The sequence below is a fragment of the Dermacentor variabilis genome, chromosome 3, assembly GCF_050947875.1.
Source record: "Dermacentor variabilis isolate Ectoservices chromosome 3, ASM5094787v1, whole genome shotgun sequence".
In the NCBI taxonomy this organism is placed as follows: domain Eukaryota; kingdom Metazoa; phylum Arthropoda; class Arachnida; order Ixodida; family Ixodidae; genus Dermacentor; species Dermacentor variabilis.
In genome coordinates, this window is record NC_134570.1 from 52158286 (window position 1) to 52181316 (window position 23031).

The following is a 23031-nucleotide window of genomic DNA, read 5'->3' on the forward strand; positions in this document are numbered from 1 at the left end:
GGGGGCAGCTCAATAAGCGTCCCAGAATTGGTAAGCGGCGCTCGGTCGCCACCGCTACCCACTGGGGAAACGAGGTTCATTGGGGATTCGAACTCATTTTCATGCGGCAATGTGCCATCGGGAGCTGGACGACCTCAACGCCGAGCCACCGCGCAACATAAGCGCTTGGAAATCAGTGAGGGGTCTCGCGCATCACGCAGACTCCGGCAGTGGTGGCGCCCGTGCAAGGTATTGGGGACGCCACGTCGAGCAATATACTGTAGCGGATGAACACGGTGTTTTGCGCAAATGCAAGGAAGCTGTTCTCGGGACGATGGGGGTGCCCGCTTTTATAAATTGCTATTGCCGCAGTGAAAGTAAAGAGCCGGAGATATCTCGGGTCTGACAATTTTTCCGGTATTCTTCCCGCGCCTTCTCTTTCTGCTTTTGTTTTCTTTATTTGTTTCTTTGACTTCTTTTTTTGTTTTGTTTCACTGATGTTCCATTCTATGGTTTGAAGCAGTAAACCTAGCACATCTCTCTACAAATACTGCTTCACTGCCAAGCAGCTGTTTATACCAAGAAGCCAGTACATCACTAGGGGCATGCCAGGGAGGCGAATGAGTGAGGAAACCGACACAAAAAAGAAAAAAATAATTCGGCAGCATGTTGCACTCCTGTAACGCGTGAAGGTGAAAGCCTGCCGCACGCGTGACAATGCATTAAGTTATGCGATCGGAGGTGTCAAACTTCTTGCAAGACATAACGAGCCGCAGTGTGAAGTAAACGTATGGCGCTGTACGTCGCCCTCTTCAACGACACATGCTTTCTTTCTTTCTTTCTCGTTCCTTCGTTCGTCCTTCTTTTCTTTCGTTCTTTCTTTCTTTTTTTCTTCCTTTCATTTCACCACTCATATTCAGCTAAGGCATTTTTGCTTGCTTACGTGTGGGTATGGGCCAGTCCTGATGATGATATTTTTCAAATCACCGATTTTTTGCTCACTGGACTAAACGCCGCTTTTTTCGGGTTTGAGCCAGTTAGTGAATAAACCTTACTTCTGAGACCAAGCTGTTGATGCCCGAAGGTGGATGGTCACCATATTCCAGATAGCCGTGGCCCTGTGCTGATAGCCGGGACTTCTTCACCAGCCGTAGTAGGTCCTCAGGTTTTGGGCTTGTCAGCTGTGCCTCCCACTGGTCTTGTATTGGTGCGTGGTTAGGCGTTGTCCGCGGGTTCTTTTTTTTGCATTCCCAGACCATGTGGTGAAGGGTGTTTGGTGTATTGCCGAATGAGCCAGCGCAAAAAAAAAAAAAATACAATTCGGGCATACCGTAGCTGCCTCTAATCGACAAAGTACGCGATAGCGTGCTTTTTGAATTTGAGAGGTAGATGTTTCTCACATAGGTACTATGACGTCAACTCCAACGCACATGCTTTAATCTTTGTGAAGTGATCAAGCTTTCGTGATGACGCGGTTATGTTAAATGCCACAAATATGTTCAACTTCTTCACCAAATTTAGCAGTATGGCGATTACTGCGCCCAGTCTAGCGTGACAGCGATCCAGTTGCCCAACCTCCAGGATAGGACCACTACTGCCGGCGCGCGGTACACAACTCGACAGACGCACCCGTGGATGGGCCACGGGTGAGCTCACTCGCTCTCATCTATCAAGGTGTGGTCTCTATCACCCTTATCTCTTGCACACATGCGATGTTGTAGACAACGTGAAGCGCTCGGGCGCGCCATCAACTCACCTCGAGTTTCTTGGTAGATACCTCCAAAATGGGTAAAGTCGGTGTGCAATGCTATAAAGAAATGGGTGACCGATTGTGAGATCGAACGTCTCCCTTTAAAGCACGGCAGCCCAAGGTACTAACCATTGGGCCACGATCGGGCGCATCCCACTCTCGTGCCAAAATAGCTCTTTGATGACTTTTGCGCGTCTGTCAAGTGACAGTGTCTCGCATGCTTCTCTCGTGGCAGCTATAGCTTTGAGACGCTGTGACAGACTGCGCTGCCTTCGTAACGGACCCACATATTTTTCGTCACGGGGACACGATGCCTCGCAAAAGGGTGAGGCACGTCTATAAATGTATCGCACTAAAGAAAAAGTAGATAGGAGAAATTTCGAAAGAAGTAAGTTTCGTAGTGCATCGCCTTTTCTTTCTTCACTGGGGGGGGGGGGGGGGGGGAATGTAGGTCAGTCTTAAAGGGAGCAACGTGCGCAAGCGAGAAAGCGGTGGACGAATAAGACGAAGGAAAGAAGAAATCAGAGAAGGAAACGTGAAATGACCTGACGAAGCGAGTTAAAGGGCTTGGTTGATGAAGTGATAAGCTGAAGTATTTATTGATGACTGACGAATTTATATATCTATAGTTATATAGTTATAGTTATATAGTTATAGGCCGCAAGCTAAACAAGCCGCTGGGTCGAGCTTCAGCCCTAATTCTGTGGTGTGTTGTGGAAGTGGACATCGGGGTCAACATTAAAAGAGACTGTGACGCTTCACATGCCATCACTGTCAAGAAAGCTGAAGTTTCGCGAGTAAGCTCCCCAGAATTAGAGGTCAGTTAAGAGCCCTGCCACACCACCGCGACAAGCCGCCTTTGGGAACGACCCACTGACGGGTGACCCGAGAATCGATATCTTAGTCGGAGACAAACGCTGCGTCGCGCGCATTGATTCAGGTGCAGATATCACGGTGATAAGAGCGAATGCGGTATCGGCTGAGGTTTTGGGCCAAAGCAGCGGCAGAATAAAGCTAACTGGTGCTTTTGGAACAGGGTGTCACCGCGCACCTAATGTATGTGCCTCTCGGTCTTCCGTGCTCGTCGGGGAGCACTACTGCAGCGTGTGCCATTGATTTGCGCAGTAACTGATCAGTTAACTACCAGCGCCACTTTTAGTTACTCCGGAAGATCGCGAATGCCTTCGTCACTGCCGGCAAGATCCAGTAAATGATCTGCTGGAATGTGATTGGGGTATAGACTTTAAAACAAAGGAATTGGGAGCGGAGTTTCGAGCTTGGACTCGGACAGACGCCTTGGTGTTTGAATAATGCGCTGCCACCTCGCGCTCGAATCATCGAGGGGCGCCGACTTCGGACCTTAAACACCTTCCCTCCTTAACTAGTGTTGAAGCTACCAGAGGACAAAGGGAAAAGAAATTAACTCTCCTTAAGCTGTCGGAAGAGGGTACTACAAAGGTTTACACTCCAAGGGGCTACCATCCTTTAACAAGTAGGAGCTGGCTCCGCCTACTCACAAACATGACTATTTAAGACTGAACCATCCACTTTTTTTCAGTCCGGATCTGGTGAGATTAGTGATGTGAAACACAAGGTCTGGCTGTGCCCGCAGTGTCAAGAGGAACGAAAATTGTTGCTTCACGACCCACAAAGGAGGGCTCTCGCACGTGGGGGACTGCAGGTCGTGTAGCGTTCTCGAGGAGGCACCCGGAGTAATAATAAAAGGTGCTATGCGCCTTTTTCACCACCTTCCTTCGAGACACCCAGTTGATGGACATTTGGCAACAAAACACCCGTGCTATCGGCGTAACAGACGCTCAGGCTTAATAACTGACGGTCGAGAACGCCAGAGTAACTCTTGCTTTTGCAACAGCAGCACCGTTCAGGCTTTTTCGATGCTGTTTCAGAGTGGTATTTTCGACACTGTCCAGTTCCGCCATATTCTTCAATTCGCCGCCTAGTCAGCTCTGATTTGCCCTCAGGGCTGCTACGGCCTTTATGGATGGCTCAATGCGCCACCAAGTTTGCTCTGTCCAGAAGTGCACTTGGGTCGAAAAATGCATCAGTGGTGCAGACACTAGGGTGGTTGCTTGGGCTAGTTGGTAATTCATGGTCAAAAATAACGTACAGCGCGAAGGACAAGGACAGCGATAGACGACATACACAGCGCTGAAGGGAAAGGGCCCATTGCACTAGAAATGAAGTGAACTAGGGTGGTTGCTTGGGCTAGTTGGTGATTCATGGTCAAAAATAACGTACAGCGCGAAGGACAAGGACAGCGATAGACGACATACACAGCGCTGAAGGGAAAGGGCCCATTGCACTAGAAATGAAGTGAACTAGGGTGGTTGCTTGGGCTAGTTGGTAATTCATGGTCAAAAATAACGTACAGCGCGAAGGACAAGGACAGCGATAGACGACATACACAGCGCTGAAGGGAAAGGGCCCATTGCACTAGAAATGAAGTGAACTAGGGTGGTTGCTTGGGCTAGTTGGTAATTCATGGTCAAAAATAACGTACAGCGCGAAGGACAAGGACAGCGATAGACGACATACACAGCGCTGAAGGGAAAGGACCCATTGCACTAGGGTGGTTGCTTGGGCTAGTTGGTAATTCATGGTCAAAAATAACGTACAGCGCGAAGGACAAGGACAGCGATAGACGACATACACAGCGCTGAAGCGAAAGGGCCCATTGTACTAGAAATGAAGTGAACTAGGGTGGTTGCTTGGGCTAGTTGGTCATTCATGGTCAAAAATAACGTACAGCGCGAAGGACAAGGACAGCGATAGACGACATACACAGCGCTGTGTATGTCGTCTATCGCTGTCCTTGTCCTTCGCGCTGTACGTTATTTTTGATCATGTAGACAGCCATGACTTTCACGCTTGTCAGAGCAGTCGGTGGCGTTTGTTCTCTTGAGTGTATACTGTAAGTACAAGCGGCTATGGATCACTTCGTCTGGTTCCATTTCTCGGAGTTTGCACTACAGCGTCATAGCTTCGTGACATCAGTGTTGTCTATAGGAACAGACACATGAAGAGAGAGAGAACGCCGGTAGTGACATCGCCTTTGTTAACTTTTTTTTTCTTTCTTAGATACCATTCGCGGTGTCGGGCGCTGGGAAATACCTGATGATCACAGACTTCATGAAAATTCCGCAGTGGGCTGCTTGGCTGTACATACTTAACTCAGGTATTGTGCATTTATTTTTTCTCGCTCAAGTCCTGTCCCTTCGTCGCTCTGCGTAACAGTGTTAAGAATAGACTTTATATACTTCTTGTTTGGGGATGGTTTTACTTGAGTGCGTGTGCGTGCTCCACAGAAGGGCGTGGCTTCTCCAGTCCAAGCCGCGGCTTGGCGTGCCGGGTGGCTGTCAGTATTGAAATCGCAACATGCACCCACCAAGTTGTTAACCACAGACGATGATACACGACATTGAAGCGTAGACGCTTTCGTTTCTTAAGCAGCTGCCACCTTGGAAGGAGATTGCGTCGTGTGTGGATAATCGGAAAAAGACGCGTGACGGTCACCTCGCGAAGGCAATTTTCTGAGGAAATGTCAACAAGCGTCGGCTCGGGCGGGACCACGTGCGCTGACGGACGCACCGAACGGGCGGGGGGAGGGGGGGGGGGACTCGCAACTCAAGAAGAGGAGTGCGTCGTTTCCGAGTCACGAGCGACCACTGTACGGCATTTTTCGTCGTCTTCATCGCGTCACGAAATGGTCTTTTCCGTTTATCCCGCACCCCCCCCCCCTCTCCTTTCTCCACAAACCAACCGAGGGTATATCAAAAGGCATTTGCAAGTACAATTGAGGCTGGAGTGCGCATTACACAAGAGCAGCAGAAGCTAGAGGTCTCTCTGTAACTACGACGCGGAGATAAGAACTGTTGGCGCAAAAACAGAACGCGCGCGTTCTTGCTTGCCGCTGTCTATAGCCAGAGGAGCACGTAGCTCTCGGGTATGCAAAAAAGCGGCCGGCCACCCGAAACGAAAAGGGCTTTCTATTAGACAGGGCGCTTCGGTTACGCGGAATTGTGGCAAGGCCTGTAGACATGAAAAAACCCTGCTAGGATATTTCTTGCTTTTTTCTTGCCTGTTCCTGCGTACTACAACCAGTCGAACTTGCTGCCAACCTCGTAAGGTCCTACGGCACCTCTGGGTTTACCCTATCACCTGAGTGTTATTGCTTTGAACTTCAAGTTACTCCACAGGGATCAAGCTTGTACGCCGCCTAGAGGTAGTACATTTACTAATGCGACAGCGTTAAGGGCCCCCTGTCGCTGGAAACCAGGTGTCCGCGGCGGAGTTGTCCGATGTGAGCGAAAATTTCCGTATACACTTAGGTGTGTATGAATATGCCACGACTTGCTATGCGACATGCGGTACATGTGGGTTCGGTTGCCACACCACTCTATCACTAAAGTTTCTCATACCTTGTCTTACAATTTTAACAAAGTTATTCCGCGGCTTAAGTGACTAGCGCTAGAGTGGACATGGGACACTAAAAAGGTGACAAGGACAAGCGCAACCGCTTTTTAGTGTCCCGTGTCCACTCTTGCACTATAGTCACTTCAGCATGGAATACCAGCTAGCCCGATCTGACACCCTCCTTATTCCTCGGAATTTCGAGAACGACAGCCCACAAAGAAATGTCACGAAACAAAACTTCGACAGCGCATGCATTTTATTTTAAATCTTCTCAGACGTAAATAATAAAAGTGCCAAATAATAACCGAAACTTGCAAACTGTGTAATTTTTTCTTTTGGCGCAACTGTGCACAACCTTCGGGGTCGGCCCACGCAACGGGCCACGTTTCTACCAGAAACCTCGCCTTCACGCATACCGTTCGCCACCAGAGTTTTCCGGTGAACACTACGGTCGCATAAGCAGCAGTTGCCGGGAAGCGTGAGAAGGAGTCAGGGATCATTGAGTGCTATCGCGTTTCACTCTTAAAGGCGAAACTCGTCTCCTCCAATTTTTCATCTAACGCTTTCGTTCGTTCGTTCGTTCGTTCGTTTGTTTGTTTTTTGTTTTTGGCCCTGCGTACGAATATGCAAATTGTCTGTTGCCCATTTCCCACCTTCTTTTTCTAACTTGGTATGCATAGTTAAGGAGATCGGGTAACTTTCCGCTGCCTACTCTTGCAGCTGCAAAAAAAAAAAAATGTTTTTTTTTTTTTTTGGCTTTCGTCATATCTGTCCATGCGGTGTGCCAAAAGCTCATCATTACCATGTCGTCGCAGCAACCATAAATTAAAAAAAAATATATTCAACAAAAGAAAACTAGGAATTCTCCACTGCTGTCGTCGTTGTGGTCATCGGGAGCTCTTCCTGGTATGCATGTAAGTGTTGTGCTTTTTTGAACGGTCCCGCGTAGACTCTTTGACTGCAATTTTTTTGCACCTCTTTCTCATGTTGACATCCGAAAATACAATAAAAACACGTAGAAGTAACCAACAAAGAAAAGAAACCTGGGACGCTATAACGTAAAGCTATTCCAAACTTTTCTATTCCAATTCTGCATATCAGCCCTCCGCGATTGGCCATAAAACTTTTTTGAACCACCCCCACTTCGCCTCTCTGTCATGCAACGTCACGAAAACCGCGATGGCTCCCCGTCTGATATGACGCGTACACATTGATTATGCATCATTGGGCCGAACAAAATAAAAACAGTTATTTCTGGTTCGACGCCTTTTCGCCATTAGTCCTCGGCTATTGCTCAAACGTATTCGGGCTGCACCCTCTTCACCTGCCTGTCACGCGACGTCACGAAACTGCGAAAATTCACTCCGTCAAAGTGACGTGCACGCATTAAAGATGCCTTAATATGCCGAACAATACTGAAGTTTTTTTTTTCTGAATAGCCGCAGGCTGCCCCGTTCCGAAAGGAATAAAAGATGGCTGCCGCTGATCACTCATACACTGGCTGCTCGCACATGCCGGAGAGCATGTGTTTATTTGCGTACAATAAAACATTTTGCGTAGCCGTGTATCGTTTTCGGGCCCTTTCGGCGCGTTTTCGACCTCGCTCTGCCAACTCTTCTTTGCTGAGGATCCGTTTTAGCGGCATTCCGAGCCTTCCGTTTAATGCCGCCGCGATTTTGGACGAGCCATCTCAAGCTAAGTAAGGGAAAGCGGACCAATCGAAGACGCCGGAACGCCCTCTTCATGCAGTTATCGATTTTTAGTGTACTGGCTCGGCCCCCTCGCATCCCTCTACACGTAAGCATGCTCCTCGCTTCTTGTCAGCCAATTAGATAAGACAAGCCGCTCAATGTAGGCAATGTTATTCGTTTTTAAAGCAAACAAAAGTGACCGCCTATAAACGAGCAGAGCGTTTGATTGGTCTGTGCAGACAACCCTGCGGGTCACCGCCCGGTGCTTGCGTCGGCGGTTACGCAAATTTGACGTCAGGAGATTGAAATAAAAGTATATTGGAATAGTTTTACGTTATAGAGCTCCTGGTAACTTGCCTCTGCCTACTCTTGCAGAGACGAAAAAAAGAAATGTTTTTTTGGCTCTCACTTATCTGTCCATGCGGCGTGCCAAAAGCTCATCATTAACATGTCGTCGCAGCAACGCTATATTAAAAAATATACTCAACAACAGAAAACATGGAATTCTCCACTGACGTCGTCGTTGTAGTCGTCGAGGGCTTTTTCTGGTATGCATGTAAGTGCTGTGCTTGTTTGAATGATCCTCCGTAGTCGCCTCGGCTGCAATTATTTTTTTGTATCGCTTTGTTATCTTGACATCCAAAAATACAATAAAAACACGTAGAAGCAATAAAAAAAACCTCAACAAATTGTAAAAGCGTAACACTTAGTACAACGCGCCTGCCGAGTCGGCACAAGTTAAAACTCAGTCTTTTTCACATCGTGACACTCAATCATGACTGGCAAATCTGGACAGGAGCCGGTGGTCGCAGCGCAGTGGACGCAACTCGAGATACGCCTTCTTTAATAATAAACGTAGCGTTAAAACACTTGGTCTACCCGCGAACAGCACTCAAGGAAATTGGTCTCACGCAGCCTTCGATAACACCGAGTGGTGGAAGTGAAAAAAAAATATAATTTACGCACAACGGTGCGTGTAGATACATGAAAGATTATCCACCCTCCCCAGTGCTTGCAATCAATAAACACAATCAATAAACAATCAATAATCGAAGTGCCATTGATTCTCGTGCATACTGTGCAGTATAGCATGCGGCACGTTGCTCAAACACAGCGAAAACATTAAAGCACTTAGCGTTCATGTTCAGGCGCAGACAAATTTTCGTAAGTATCTAAAATTGTAGCATTTAAAAATAACAGGTAAAAAGGCAGAGAAATAGAACTCTGCTGACAAACGAATCTTGTGTGTCTCTTTTTCATCGCTGACGCGTTGTCACTGCTCATTGTGATAAAACAACAGTTTTTAATTTCTATAACCGAGCGAATTGACAGGCTAAACTAGAGATTGCATGTGTGCGGTAAATTATGGGGTTTTACGTGCCAAAACCACTTTCTGATTATGAGGCACGCCGTAGGAGAGGACTCCGGAAATTTCGACCACCTGGGTTTCTTTAACGTGCACCTAAATCTAAGCACACGGGTGTTTTCGCATTTCGCCCCCATCGAATGGCCGATATTCGGTCCCGCGACCTCGTGCTCAGCAGCCCAACACCATAGCCACTGAGCAACCACGGCGGGTCCGCATGTACTCGATGAAGAGCCGGGAAAGAAATGAATATTTTACGAAACGGAGTGCATTCCATTAGAAAAAAATACAAAAGTATAAGTTTTGTTAGTGCTCGAGCGGTATTGTCTCTTTGATGGCTTTGTTTCGCTTGAACCGGAAATTTTTCCCCTGTTGCTAAATTGGCTAAAACAGATGTCTTGTTCAAGGGGTGTGTCGTCAGGACTGCTGCATGCAGGGATTACGCAATCCGTGCTACATTTGTGACGCTTGAGCGTGGAGACTGAGCTCATAGGAGGCTTTCAGCTGCAGTGCTCTCATCTGACACGAGGCGAACGAGACCAGCGAAGGTTGCGAAAGAGGTTTAAATAGGAAGAAGCGTAAACGAAGCGCGCCGCTCCTATTTGGAGACGGCGCTACTGTCGTGACAATTGCGCATGCGCGCCGGGAGGCGCCGCGGCCGACGACTGTCGTCTGCTCGCGGCGCGCGCGGCGTGCGCCGGCTTTCTCCTTCGCGTCGTCGCGCCAGCTGAATCGCATCAATGGGGTGAAGAGAGACGCGCGCGTGCGCTTGGGGCCGCGGGTCAAAGTTTTTTTTTCTAAGCGTCGTCGTCGTCAAAGTGGCGCTCGGGCCAGTGTTATTCGCCGCATGTTGTCTCGTACGCGCCAACTAGCTATACCGCGACCACAATGACGCACTGGCAAGCGCCACCGGTTCTTTACACGAGCGTCGAAGCGTCCGTAGCCTTCCTGGCGACCGTCGGGAACCTGGCGGTTCTCGTCTGCTTCGCGCGAGAGCGTCGTCTGCGGCGCCGGCTGACCAACTACTACATCCTAAGCCTGGCAGTAGCGGACCTCCTGGTAGGCGTCATGGCCATACCGTTCGCGGTGCTCACGCGAGCCGGGATACCGCACGACTCTCCGCTGGCCTGCGTCGCGATGCTGTCCTTCATCGTGGTCCTCTGTACGGTGTCGATCCTGCACCTGGTGGCCGTGTCGGTGGACCGTTACTGGGCCATACTATACCCTCTGGCCTATCAGAGACTGGCATCGGAGGCCGTCGTTCTGAGCGTCGTGATCGCCTGCTGGCTCAGCGGGTTCGTGCTGGGTTTCCTGCCCCTGCTCGGATGGCACGACTCCGAGGCCGCTTCGAGCGGCGACTGCCTCTTCTTGCCCGTGATGAAGTACAGCTTCCTTGTATTTCTCTACTTCGCCACCATCGTGTACCCGGCGCTGCTCATCGCTTTCTTCTACATCCGCATCTACAGCGTCGTCCGCAAGCAGGTGAGCGCACACGTTCGCGAGCCGCGTTATAGCACCGCCACTCGCGGAGACGATCTCGCAGTCCGCGACGGAAATGGCCGTGGTTTCCTTTTTTGTTTGCACAAACGGGCCGTAAACAACGTTACGGCTTGGGCGACGGCCTCTGCGGCGTCGTGTCTGTTGTGTTATGCATGTTTATATTTGTCCGTCGCGTCTATCAGCGTATGGACCGAGTTCTGTATTCGCAGAATGGAGCAGATCTCGCGGAAGAGAAGCAGGTTTCTTGAACCAGGACACAGGAGATGGAGATGAAGCTCCGGTGATCGAGTACTGCAATTTCTCTCTTTGAAAGCAATGTCAACCCCCGCCCTACCTTTCGCTCTCCCCTTCTTTACAGCTACAATCTTGTCGCGTGATTATCGCACCCCGCCCACTGTTTTTATTTCACTCGCGCTTACGTCTGCTCAAGATGTAAGCTTTTTTTCTCGCTTTCGAGGTGATGCCAAGGGAGCGCTATTTGTAGTCGACTGAATAAAATCAGAGCCGCAAATGAGATGTCGCATAGAGGTGCTGCCGGCTTTTCCCTTCCTTAGCGACAGGCGATAACTTACACGTGGACTTTTTTTCCGCTTATGAATGTAGTTGTGCATAGAATAAAGAGTAGAATGGCAGTCAATGCCCACGCAACGACCACCGTAGCATATCTTCGCAAATCACATAATGCGTATATTAAGGCAGCTTTTGAATCTGGTATGTACTCCGAAAGTATTTCTTTTTGGCGTATCTCTGTATATAAAAAAAATCGTTCTTAGGTTGCGTGAATTGAAGAACACGGGGTGATATTAATGCTTTCCTAAGAAAGCATTAATATACAAAAAAAATCCACTCTACGCGAATGAAATTACGCAAACTGGACGCGTTGCACCCGTGACCACTGCTGCGCCATTGCAATTGCTATTTAGAAAAAAAGTACGCCAAAATTACATCTATCTATGTATACATGGACGTCTCCTTCCATTAAATGTTCATGACTGGAAGGTGCATCTTCTCTTTCTTCGTCCTGACGAACACCTTTGCCGAAACAGTCGTTCCGGGATAAGCCTTGCATTAGTTCGCCCTATTGTTGATCACTTCAAGCCTCCAATAGAGTTCCGCCTTAATACAATGAAAATAGACTTATTATTATTATTATTATTATTATTATTATTATTATTATTATTATTATTATTATTATTATTATTATTATTATTATTATTATTATTATTATTACAAAAATCCGCGACGCGGCGATTACGTTGCAGTTTTTTGTGCCTACCTAACGTTTAGGAATGTAGGCACAGAAAGTTTAGAAAGGCTTGTTTTATAAAAGAACTGTGGTCTCGGCGACGGTTATTTGTTTCAACGAGGACATTTAGGTATCATGGCTTTTTTTTCTTTTTCTTTTCCTTTTTTTTTTGTCCCCGAGTAGATTCGTATAGAAAACATGGCCGGCAGCCTGGACATCTATAAGGGTAGTAAAGATAGGAGTGCTTGGAAGTTTCGTAAGGTCGACTCCATTGGGCGCGATGCCGCCAAAACTCTAGTTTCGCCACATTGACCTTCGCGTAGGATATGCACCTATGATCGCCTGGCAACCTCCTGGGGGTTTACGATGCGAAGCAGCACACACCATGGCGTGACTTGGTGTCGATGTCAATTTTCCGCATTTTGAGCAAGACTGTAAATAATTAAAGGCCGTACGTGCACAATTGTCGACTGGTGTTTGTGAATGGGCTACGAAACTGCCACTGCTTCTTGGAATTCCGGTTTCATTCTTGCGTGTTACGGCCAAATTCCTCTGAAAGGGGGATCAACGCCTTTTTATTTATTATTTTTTTTTATGATATTTTTGTATATTATTATTTAATGTGGATTACACCGAGATAAAGTAACCGAGCTGTCTTCTGCCGCGATCGCTCCCTATATAGCATCGCGTGTATGTACGGCAGGACAACAAAATTAATCAGCGGCATCGTTCTTTCACGTTGAAGTTCCTAATAGGCGATGCTACAAAAGTGCTTTTAACTTTCCTTTTTCTATATAGGAACAAAACGAGAAACTCGATAAAGAAGCAAATAAAACGAAGAAAGAAGCTAGAGCCGTTCGATCGAAACGCGCGAACAGATGACAGCCCATGCAGGAAAGAGCACCGCTCGCAACTAGGTTTATTCGCGGCCGACAGATTTGATTCTCCGAGGAAAGTGCCAGCGCCCGCGAACCCCCCCCCCCCCCCGCCCCCCCTTTTCTTTGAAAAAAGAAAAATTAAGTCCTCGCTCCCAATAAAGTTTGCTAGAGTGGCACCCCTTGCGGTACAGTCGCTTTTCCTTTTTTTTCATCAGAAAGTTTCGTTCCACCTCAAAAATATGTTAACCAACTTTTTGTTAACATTCCTGCGCCAGACTGTGACCTGAGCGAGGTGTTTTATTTCGTTTTGAACGCGTGTTATGTCGTGCGGATTGCAAAAGAAAAACTGTACTAGAATTCTTTTCAATCACGGGAACAGGAATATTCGGAAATATTCGTACTCTGCGTGTGATGTGTTTTGGTGCGCCTTCAGATTTTCTTTTTTGGCCCGTCTTTCTTTCTTTCCTCTTGTGTCTTTTTCTTTTCTCTGCTCTTCAATCGGGTAAGAGGGGCGTCCTTTTTATCAAACAATTGCTAGCCCGCTTCCCTTTCTCTCTTTGTGGCATTTGTGCGTGTTTACGGTAATAATAACAATGACGTTGATAATAATAATAATAATACATGTTCTCTGTCAATGGCAGACTTGTACGTAATTAATTAGGCGTAATCCATTGCATTTTCTCGCCGATCTTGTAAGTTAACGATTACTTTGTCGAATCGGTAACACTCACTGTGAGCCAATTACATTTTTCAAGAGCCAGTTACACGTAAGCAGTTACTTTATCGGCGAGACAAGCTGCGAACAACAGATGATGCGGCTTTGAGAACCTGAATTCGGTGGGAACTGCTGTAAGACACCCGAGATCGTGTGATGCGGCAGCTTCCCGCACTCTCAAACAGTCAATACCCAGGAGCACGCTATTCATTTCCTCATCTTAACGCTCCACGAAACGTTGGCCAACGAATTTGAACCGCTGTATGGCATGTCTCGATTTTCGGCGGCCCGTCATGGCGTTATTGCCGGAAAATCTAATAGGCACGATTTTTTTTTGGCTTTTCGTTGGCCAAACAGGGACCGTTTTCTCCAAGTATGAGCAACAATGAAGCGTTGCCCTTCATAGAGGACCCAGATGATGAGTAACTGCACACACGTTAGTGAGTACCTTATACGTTACAACACTGACCTGCCGCCCCCTCAAGCATATCCAGCAAGTTTTCAGTGTCGCTGCTGATGTCTTCCACAATAAAAGCGAGGGAAGATGGACGAATAAATCTTGAAAAGGTGTTGTTAGTGAAGATAAGCAACGCGGAAATAGCTGCAGAAGAGACACTGAATGTGCCGATCCACCTGGTTCGGTTTGCAGTATCTATATACAATGTTAGTAAATCGATGGAGAAAATTACCTTTTAGCTATTCAATTACTTTTGAGTAAATCCTGGGTTACTTTCTTGAGCAGCAATTTGTAGCTGTAAGAAATTACTTTTTTTTTCAATGAAATAATTGTAGTTGCAATAGGTTACTCGTTTTCTGCAACGTCTACAAGTCTGGCCTGTAGTGAGTCCTTTTATTTTTCAGCTTTTTATCTATCGTACTCAGCAGGATAGGTGGGAGGATGACGTAAAAAAATTTGCACACTCTCTTAAGATCTCTCTTACGAGGTGAACGGCGAAAGCCTGCTCTTCCTCCTCTTGTCCTTCGCCTCTTTCTCGTCATCACTGCTCACTACTAAGCATTTTTAGTCATTTGTAATCGATTGGGGTCATTACAAGCCGTCGTTAGACATGTTGGTCATATCATAGTCATTAGTAGTCATTACGAGTCGTTTCAGTCATTATTAGTCATTACTGGTCATTACTAAGCATGTTTAGTCATTTCTAATGAATTGTAGTCGTCACAAGTTGTCGTTAGACATATTGGTCATCCCATAGTCATTACTAGTCATTAAAAGTCATTAGTAGTCATTATACGTCATTACTAGTCATTATTAACCTCTACCAATCTGTATTATAACGTTACCATTCACTAACTGTCACTATCAATCATTTTTCATTCTTTAATCTGTCTTTAATCTGTCTTCATATGGCGTGGGGACGCTTCGGCGGACACTACGGCGGTCAGGTCTGCCGACACAAACTTCACTATGAGCCTAAACATGCTTTCGCCTTACTAACCAGTTTTCCACGCACTCCTTGTCCCCCAGTTGTCTTCGAACCCACTTTCAAGCTCCGACAGATGCCCCAACAGCACTCACTGTGACGCACACACATGCGCACTTGACGTGATCTGGCAATGACAACCACCACATCTACCTCGGCTACTATAGTTGTGCAATACAATATAATATTTTATTTTCTGTATAATGCAGATATACTATACAAATGAAACCAGAGAAAAAATTGCTGAGGAGCCCGATGGCCCCCGGTTTCCTACGGTGCGACTATCGGCGACAGCTAGCAAACGGTGTAGAGGTGGTGTAAAATGCAAATATGCCCGCACGCGTGTATACGTATGTAGAAAAAGAAATATATGAACTCAGCTCCGAGCCCACTTCTAGCCAATCCCTTACGCAAGTGGCTCACTATACCACTAGCACTCACCTCGATTAGAGGTGCGACTGATACGTATTTTGCAAGTTATAGTAGCAGCACCACGTGCTTCTCGCATGCAAGAAGACAAGACTTGGCTAGTACGAAGATCGAGAAACATTTATAAGGATTCTGAATTTAATACTCATGTTGTTGTTTAAAGAGACGCCCCGGCGTCACGTGTTTCGGCTGCGCTTTTCGCGTGACAGCCGCGGTGGTCGCACAAAGAGAGCGAGCCAACGCATCGTGGCATCGTGAATTCTCAATACGTATCCTGCTCCTGGGCACCGAAAGAGCTTCGCAGAAAGAAGTATTATAGTAAATTTTAAGGCGCTCTGATGCTTGCCACTATACTCATGGTGTTTATGAAGGTATGGACCCTTCATGTGACCCTAAAAGAAATGTCAAGTCGAAAATATCGTGTCAGTACTGTTTTAAGTGTAGATGGTAGAATTCATTGAGCCAGTTAGGTCCTTGGACTGAGGAACGCTAACAAGTGCTACGCCATCCTGTTTAGTAATGAGTTTTTTGTCTCTCTCTCTCTTTCACTCCAGTTTGCACTAAAGAAACTCTCTATCCCCGTGAGCAGCAAACCTGCAGAGCTCGGGGCGCCTTCGTTAACTTTCGCTCGATCTCACCGTATTATCCAGTCCGCCAGCGAAGACAGCTTGGGCGACCTTGGCATAGCTGCAATCGCCGTTGAGCTATCCACAAGCGCGGAGCCAGCAATTAGTTTCGACGAAGTCGGGCTTCTCGGTTTCTTTCTGTTTTTTTTTTTCCTCGAGAACTCGGAAAGCTCTGGGGGGCTGCTTCCAGCGTGTAAATTGTCGCTAGAGGAAAGTCGCTAAGTAGCAGCGGCGAAGTGGTCGAATATAGTAGGGGCCTACGCGCCCGTCACCCTCCACTCTTGCCAAGAGAGGTCTGAATGAAGGCTCTGCGCTGCAAGGCGCATTAAATTCTAATCTTGTACCGAAATTGCTCTGGACGCAGTTCAGTGATTGCGGTTGGTTTTTTTTCCCCGCCCTTTTCTTTTACGTAAATGATGCGGAAATCACGTGGACTCATGATGCGGAAATCACGTGGACTCATTTAGCGCTTCGATAAGAATCGCACCAGCCGCGGCGACTCGGTGGCGATACGGCGTTCTGCTGGTGAGCTGGAGGCGGAGGGTTCGACTTCCGTTGCGGCGGTCGCATTCTGGTGCGGATGGAATGAAAAAAAAAAACGCTCGTGTTCCGTGCTTTTGGGGCATTTTGATGAACCCCGCCGTTAGATGATCCAACAAACCAAGCCAGCGAGCTGCTTTGGAACTTTCGAGAGGCCAAACTGCACCGTAATTTTGCTTCGCCATAGTTGGCTGTAAACGAGGAGTATATATACTGTCGAATTCATTCTTTAAAAACTACACAACTTGTCTACCGGCCTCGACCTGGGTGAAGCCGCCGGATTGATTTCCCCTCAGGACCTAAATAAATTTCTAACTCACTCACTGTCTAGTTTTCTTATTGACGGCCTTTAATTAAGTAGCACCTCGGCCGACGATGCGTGCGCGTGGTGGCCTTCAAGATTCCTAAATCTTTCGAGATTCACGTTCCCGAATCCTGGAGGTGGTGAGAATCCCGCTCGATCTTGTTCTGAACGTTCTGAGTTCTGCGTCATTTCCGGCGAGCGGTAATAGCGGCGACTTGCTTTTTCTTTTTCTTATTTCTTTCTTTTTTCCAGTTTTCTTTTTTTCAGTTTTAGTATTGAAAACGTCTATTTTTGCGGGCTTTTTGTCACATGTTCCAAAATGCCTTTGCAGCTGACGTTTAAACGCCGTAATGAATTTAAACTTCATTTATAGGAGTTGTACTGAAAACGGAGACTTATTGGAAGTATACGCAGAACGTTCCGTGAAGGAAAAAAAATTTTCGAAAATATATAGTACAAGATTGTCACCGGCCGGGGTGGCACGCAGCGCAACTGCTACACCTATGATTTGCGCACGCTCGAAGCCAGCTGTCTTGCTGGATGCTGCTGTACACTTCGTGCTGACTGCGTAAATTGCGTATTCTATAGACCTAGAAAATCACACCGCTCAGCATTACGAATGCTGCCGCTGTAAGTGTGAAAAAAATGTGCTAAACTTGGTCCCGGCTGAGACGTAACGTTATACGACGAAAAACTAAACGCGAGAGATGATAGCAGAGGATTGCATTTATCCTAATTATCGAATAGCCATATACAGAGGGCATCACATCGTTAACGCATGATGTACATTGCTTTTCTGAACTTAGCTACTCACGCACAACTTGCCGGCTTCTGAGGTTCTATTTTTCACTTGAAATGGCCGTACAACCGTCGCCCTGTCAATGAACTTCGTTAATCTGTTCGACAAATGGACGTCGGACGACATCTGACGGTTCCACATGGCAGGTAGTAACACGGTATAATCATTTTCATACTGGGCTAAGAACCCGCACTATACATAATGTACTCATCATGGTTATCGTCGCGCTCATGTCTTTCAGCGGGCCGAAAGCAGTCCCCAGTGATCTCCGTCCGTAGAGCTCTCACGTGGTCGTGGCTACGTGTCACGTCCCAATATTCCGCAGCTATTTCACCTGAGTTTCTATAAGTTCATGCACCCCGTGACGTCATTCATCGCCCTGCCCTTGAGTGGCGCTCGCTAACACCCCCAGGGCTAGTCCTAATGCGCAAATGCTCCCGAAACTAGAAGGGAAAAACAGCCGCCAACTTAGCTCGCCAACTTAGCTCACGTAATGAGGAACATACGGGCGATCGGCTTCCAACGGCTGAAAGTTGTCCTTCCGACCACTTTCATTTCCATTCTCCTTATTGTTTATAGCTTTCGACTAAAAGAGCGGTCGCATATATGCCTCGAAAAACACCATAAGGTAAGCCCATATGTACAGCAGCGAAAAGAACCGGAAATCGGCGAAACGAACATAAACGAAACAACGCGAATTGAATACGTCAGAAATGCTACACTAGGGAAGCGGCTTCGTAAAGAGGCATGGCGAGAATAAAGCTAAGCGTGGAAACTGTAGGAGTTGAGCGCGCAGCGTTATTTGTTAATCCGTACCCATGGCGGAAACTTCGGATACGAGAATTCCTGCAGCCTCAGCTGCTCGCTTAATTTCTGCATGCCCACACCAAGTTCCGTTGAACACGGCTTACTCGGATGAGGAAATCTAGTTCATCTGGTCGATTCCATGATAGAACCGAGTTAATTGAAACGAGTTTTTTTAAAAAAAGAGAACAAGTAAAAAGCCAGGACGGCAGGTTGAAGTGACGCGTGTTCGTTAAGAAAGAAACTCAATATGGCTCGCGCCTTACGTACGACGCGAACGCGAACGGTAAACTTTAAAACGAACAAAACAACACTAATTGATATGAATGCGCGGGTGAACCCAGAGCACACGTACACAGCGTGGCGAGTCTTTTCGGTATAGTGCGGGCTTCATTACGCGGTGATGAGAAAAGGGCGCGCCCATCCCGTCACTGACTCAGCAAGGCGAAGCAACGGGCCCAAGCGAGGGGTAATGGATTCATAAACTGAACGCCACTTGTCCTTACGAGGCGCGCTATTTCAAGAAGAGCCAAGTGCGAAATATATATACTCTTACGATCGCAGAAATATTCGCACGCATACGCGAGGCATTGTTAGCCAGAGTGAAGCCTCATTTCAGAGGGTGACTGGCAAGTAATGGAATTACTTCACTGTAACTAATTAAAGGAACCTTAAATGAACAGCGTTGTTTTGATGAGAGTTGTGGCCGGCAGGAGAAGACAGGGAAACAGCAGGGATGTTTTAATTTTATTTACGAGATACTAACTAAACGATAGCCAGTTGCAAGCTTAAAGTGGGCGGCAGGCGTTTGTGTGTGTCTGCGAGTCCGTTGTTGTGTAAAAAAAACGTGCAAGCCAAGGCATCAGATTTCCAACTGCCGAGCTTTTTGTAAGTTTGGCAGGAGAGTTGACGGAGGAACAGGGACAAGGGAATTTGCTGGTATAACATATGTTGGCACAAACGCTGCAGACAAGCGTTTACAGGAGATCGCTGTGAGATCCCATACTCCCTAGCTTAATGAACTGAGGTAAACCCACGGCGCTTCTCATTTTAGCGGGAAGCCTTTAGCCCTGTTGGCGAAGAGAACCGCAATTTTAGCCGATGCAATGAACTTCCTCCGCCAGTTCGATTCCCTCGCTCCTAAAGAGCAGCGGCACTGTTGACGTCATTGCTCGACGTCAGAGTTCTGAGTTCCTTATTATGCGCGTATGTTCTATTAGATTTTGAGAAAGGTTACGCGAATTGTAAATCATACGGGAGTGACTCATAGAAAGGACAACAGAACGACGCACGAGCGTTTTCTTTATTTCGGTTTGAGGGTCTGCGCTACGGCTTGTCCAACGCTGAACATTAACAAGCTAAATCATCTGCAATACGCAAGTCACTGGTCTCGTACCTGTGTGTATTTGCACGTTAAATAAGATACGCACGCAAGAAACTATAGTCTTCGTTAATCACTGTCGGTAATCTGGGAAGTCGCAGAGAGCAGGCTAGGAAATCTGGGGGTCGTGCCTCTACCCATGTCTCGCTTTCACGCCGTTTTCCAACGTACGTCTGATGGAGGCATGAGCGAACAAACTGCGCATGCGTGACCATCCCTCTACGATGATTGCTGGACTTGAGTGGAAGTTTTAATCCTTTATGACTCCTTCCAAATATATGCGAAACGTAGAATGGCTCTTCTTAGAAAGTGTACGAATCAACTTGAAAGACCCTTGTAAGCCGACGGGATAAGTCAACGAGCTCATTGATTGTTACGAGGGAGCACATTCGTATAAAGTGCAGTATGAAAGGCGATGGAACGCTAATCTTCCATGATCGTTGACCAGAGATTATGTGTCGCAAGTCTGCAGCCTGAAAAAGAAAAAAAAAAAAGAAAAGAAATAAGGAAATACTTTATCGCCTCGTTCGTGGGGGTTTAAATTTGAGTCATTTCTGAACTTATGCTCGCTACAGAAGGTACTGCTCGTTCGGGATTATACAGAAAGATCCGCGACACACGCCATTTCGACGGGCGCCCTTAACACCCTGTAATGACGTCGGGATAGGTCGTCATTTGTCACACAATAGATCAATTACTGCAGCAGAGGTAGCGCTGCTTTACATTCTGGGAGCTGTGACATTTCCGGAAGATCAAAAGGGCAAGGTCCCACAGCAGTTTCGACGAACTCAGACTCGGCGGCAGCCCTGAATACACCCAAAACGATCCGATTTCCTTGATGGATCCCCGCATGGCAATCTGGTCGCCATGTCTGCTTACTGTGAATTCTGTGCTGGTGAAGTAGAGAACAATATCTGTAACGGTCAGCTTCACTGGCTGGCGCACCACGTATCTTAATATGTAAGGAGACATAATGCGTCATTTCTTTTTTCTTTTGCAACAGAAGCGGAGAATAGATACTTTGTGGACTGCGACAGAAGTTATGGCAGTCAGACCGAGTAAAATGAAGTAACGTTTATTTTTCTCCAAACAGGAGGCGCAGAGAGGCGCGTTCAGTTGCAGAGAGTTGCATCAAATATACGGAACTGCCAATGTAGTTGCAAGTGGAATGAAAAAAAAAAATACACCGGAGATAAAACAAACAAGCAAACAAAATAACTTATTGGTAGATAACAGAAACCTATTTGCGTAAAACCACGCCACAAGAGAGAGAGAGAGAGGTAAAAATAGAAGTGGTCACAAGGAAAAGACAGGGGAGTTAACCAGGCTGAGCCTGGTTCGCCATCCTGCACTGGGGAAAAGTACTAAAATATGAGTACAAGAAAAAGAACATTATCAGTTTCGCCCGAAGGCCGAAGCAGTCGTACCAACCGGAATGTTTCACCCCCCTGTTCTTAAACGACCCTCGACTCGACGCCGAGCTCCACCGAATTGAGCTCAGTGTCGGTCCTCGACTGAAGATGACACTAAGTTTCTTTAGAATTGCCGTGGAGCGTCAAATAAAGGGACTGACAACAAATTTTCATGGTACTTACTTTTTAAATGCAATGAGAAGCTTACCGGTCAAAGTCTCTAACCAAGAAGTGGTAACGCAAAACAAGCCATGGAACATTCTTATCAGAATTTTCGCGACCTGCAGGGAGGATTAGCCTTTCACTGGAACCATGCTGAAAACGGTGATAGGTGAGCGCAGTAGCGATTATACGCCGGCATTAGTGGGAGGCCGACTACAAGTGCGGCCGTAACTGTGAGAAACTACTCATTTGTTTATGAAATCGATGTTTCTGCGATTCATGTTTTCTGAAGTGTTAAGGTATTCATGTGATAACAGCTACGTGTTTTCACAGTTTCCTGTCCAACCGCTTTGATCTTTAAAATAAGCTATGGGGTTCTACGTGCCAAAACCACTTTCTGATTATGAGGCACGCCGTAGGGGAGGACTCCGGAAATGTCGACCAACTGGGGTTCTTTAACGCGCACCTAAATCAAAGTACAGGCCTCCTGGGTGCGTGAAGAGCACACTTCCCGGACGCTACGGTGGTTCCATAGTTCTGGTTTACTAAAGGTGTCTCCAGTGCGTTCTTCATTGCACACGTCATGTCGCATACATCTCGCTGACTAAAGTGTGGCCTATAGCGTGCGTCATTGGGCACGTGACGGCGAAGTCAATGGGAGGACGTGGCGCTATGTCTTGAGTGTATAAAATGAGTGCATCAAATGAACGCAGTTTCAGCCGAAAGGCGTAGCATCGATTGCGATAGAAAATTGGTAGAGAGCTACACGAAGTAAGCCTTATCTGCCGTATAAACTTGCAAACATTGGCTTACTAACTAAATTAGCGAGTATGGCGTAACGCGTGCACAAGCAAACATGAACCTATCTCACTCGATGACCGCGGAAACTCGCTGTCAAAACGCTGGAGTGAGTAAGCGCGGCAGCAGCAGCGAGCGAATTGACCTTCGTGCTGCCTCTAGCTTCAACGCGAACAAAGTGGCGAAAAGACAGCGACCACTAAGCTATCAGCATAGAGAAAGGAATTCTATCAGCACTCGGCGCACTTTGCCCAATCGTAGATCGTTTTCGAGATACCAGCCTGGCGGCAGCGCACTCGCGTGCCGCACGCAGCAGCCGCCAGAGTAGAACGCCCCGCCCCCCCTCCTCCTTCCCTAACCCGGCCTGGCGCGCGATGGAAGACGGAGCGTTCCCCCCCCCTTTCCTTCCTTGTGTGCGCAAGACTGAGCCGCTATCGTCCGCTCACCCTCAAGCTTTCACTCCCATATACATTACACGGCGCGCGGTGACGAAGTTATCGCCCTTGTACTTTCTACGGACCGTCACGGCGACGGTGGCAGCAGAAATGCGCCTGGAGTGAACGTATAATTGATGCCGCAATACAAGCATTCATGCCCAATCGAACGTCGCTGAGCGGTCCTTCGAGTTATGAACTCCTCGCGGACAAGCGAGCGCGTTCAGTCGCTCGGCGCATTTTGATTTGTCCTTACCGAGGCGCAGTTCGAACGTAGGCGAGAGCTTGTGCGGACAAGGAACGCGCGTAAACAAACATTTCACCGAAGGGATTCTACGCTT

General features: G+C 47.3%; 1 protein-coding gene across 1 annotated transcript in view; it reads left to right on the forward strand.

The window, feature by feature from the left end:
- Nucleotides 1-9901: 9901 nt before the first annotated feature.
- The window catches only part of AdoR (Adenosine receptor), a 129507-nt gene continuing 116377 nt past the window's right edge, over nt 9902-23031 (forward strand). Inside the window, exon 1 of the mRNA XM_075685079.1 lies at nt 9902-10702. Within this exon, the coding sequence (XP_075541194.1) occupies nt 10109-10702 (594 nt within the window). The 5' untranslated portion in view covers nt 9902-10108. The remainder of the gene's footprint in view (nt 10703-23031) is intronic.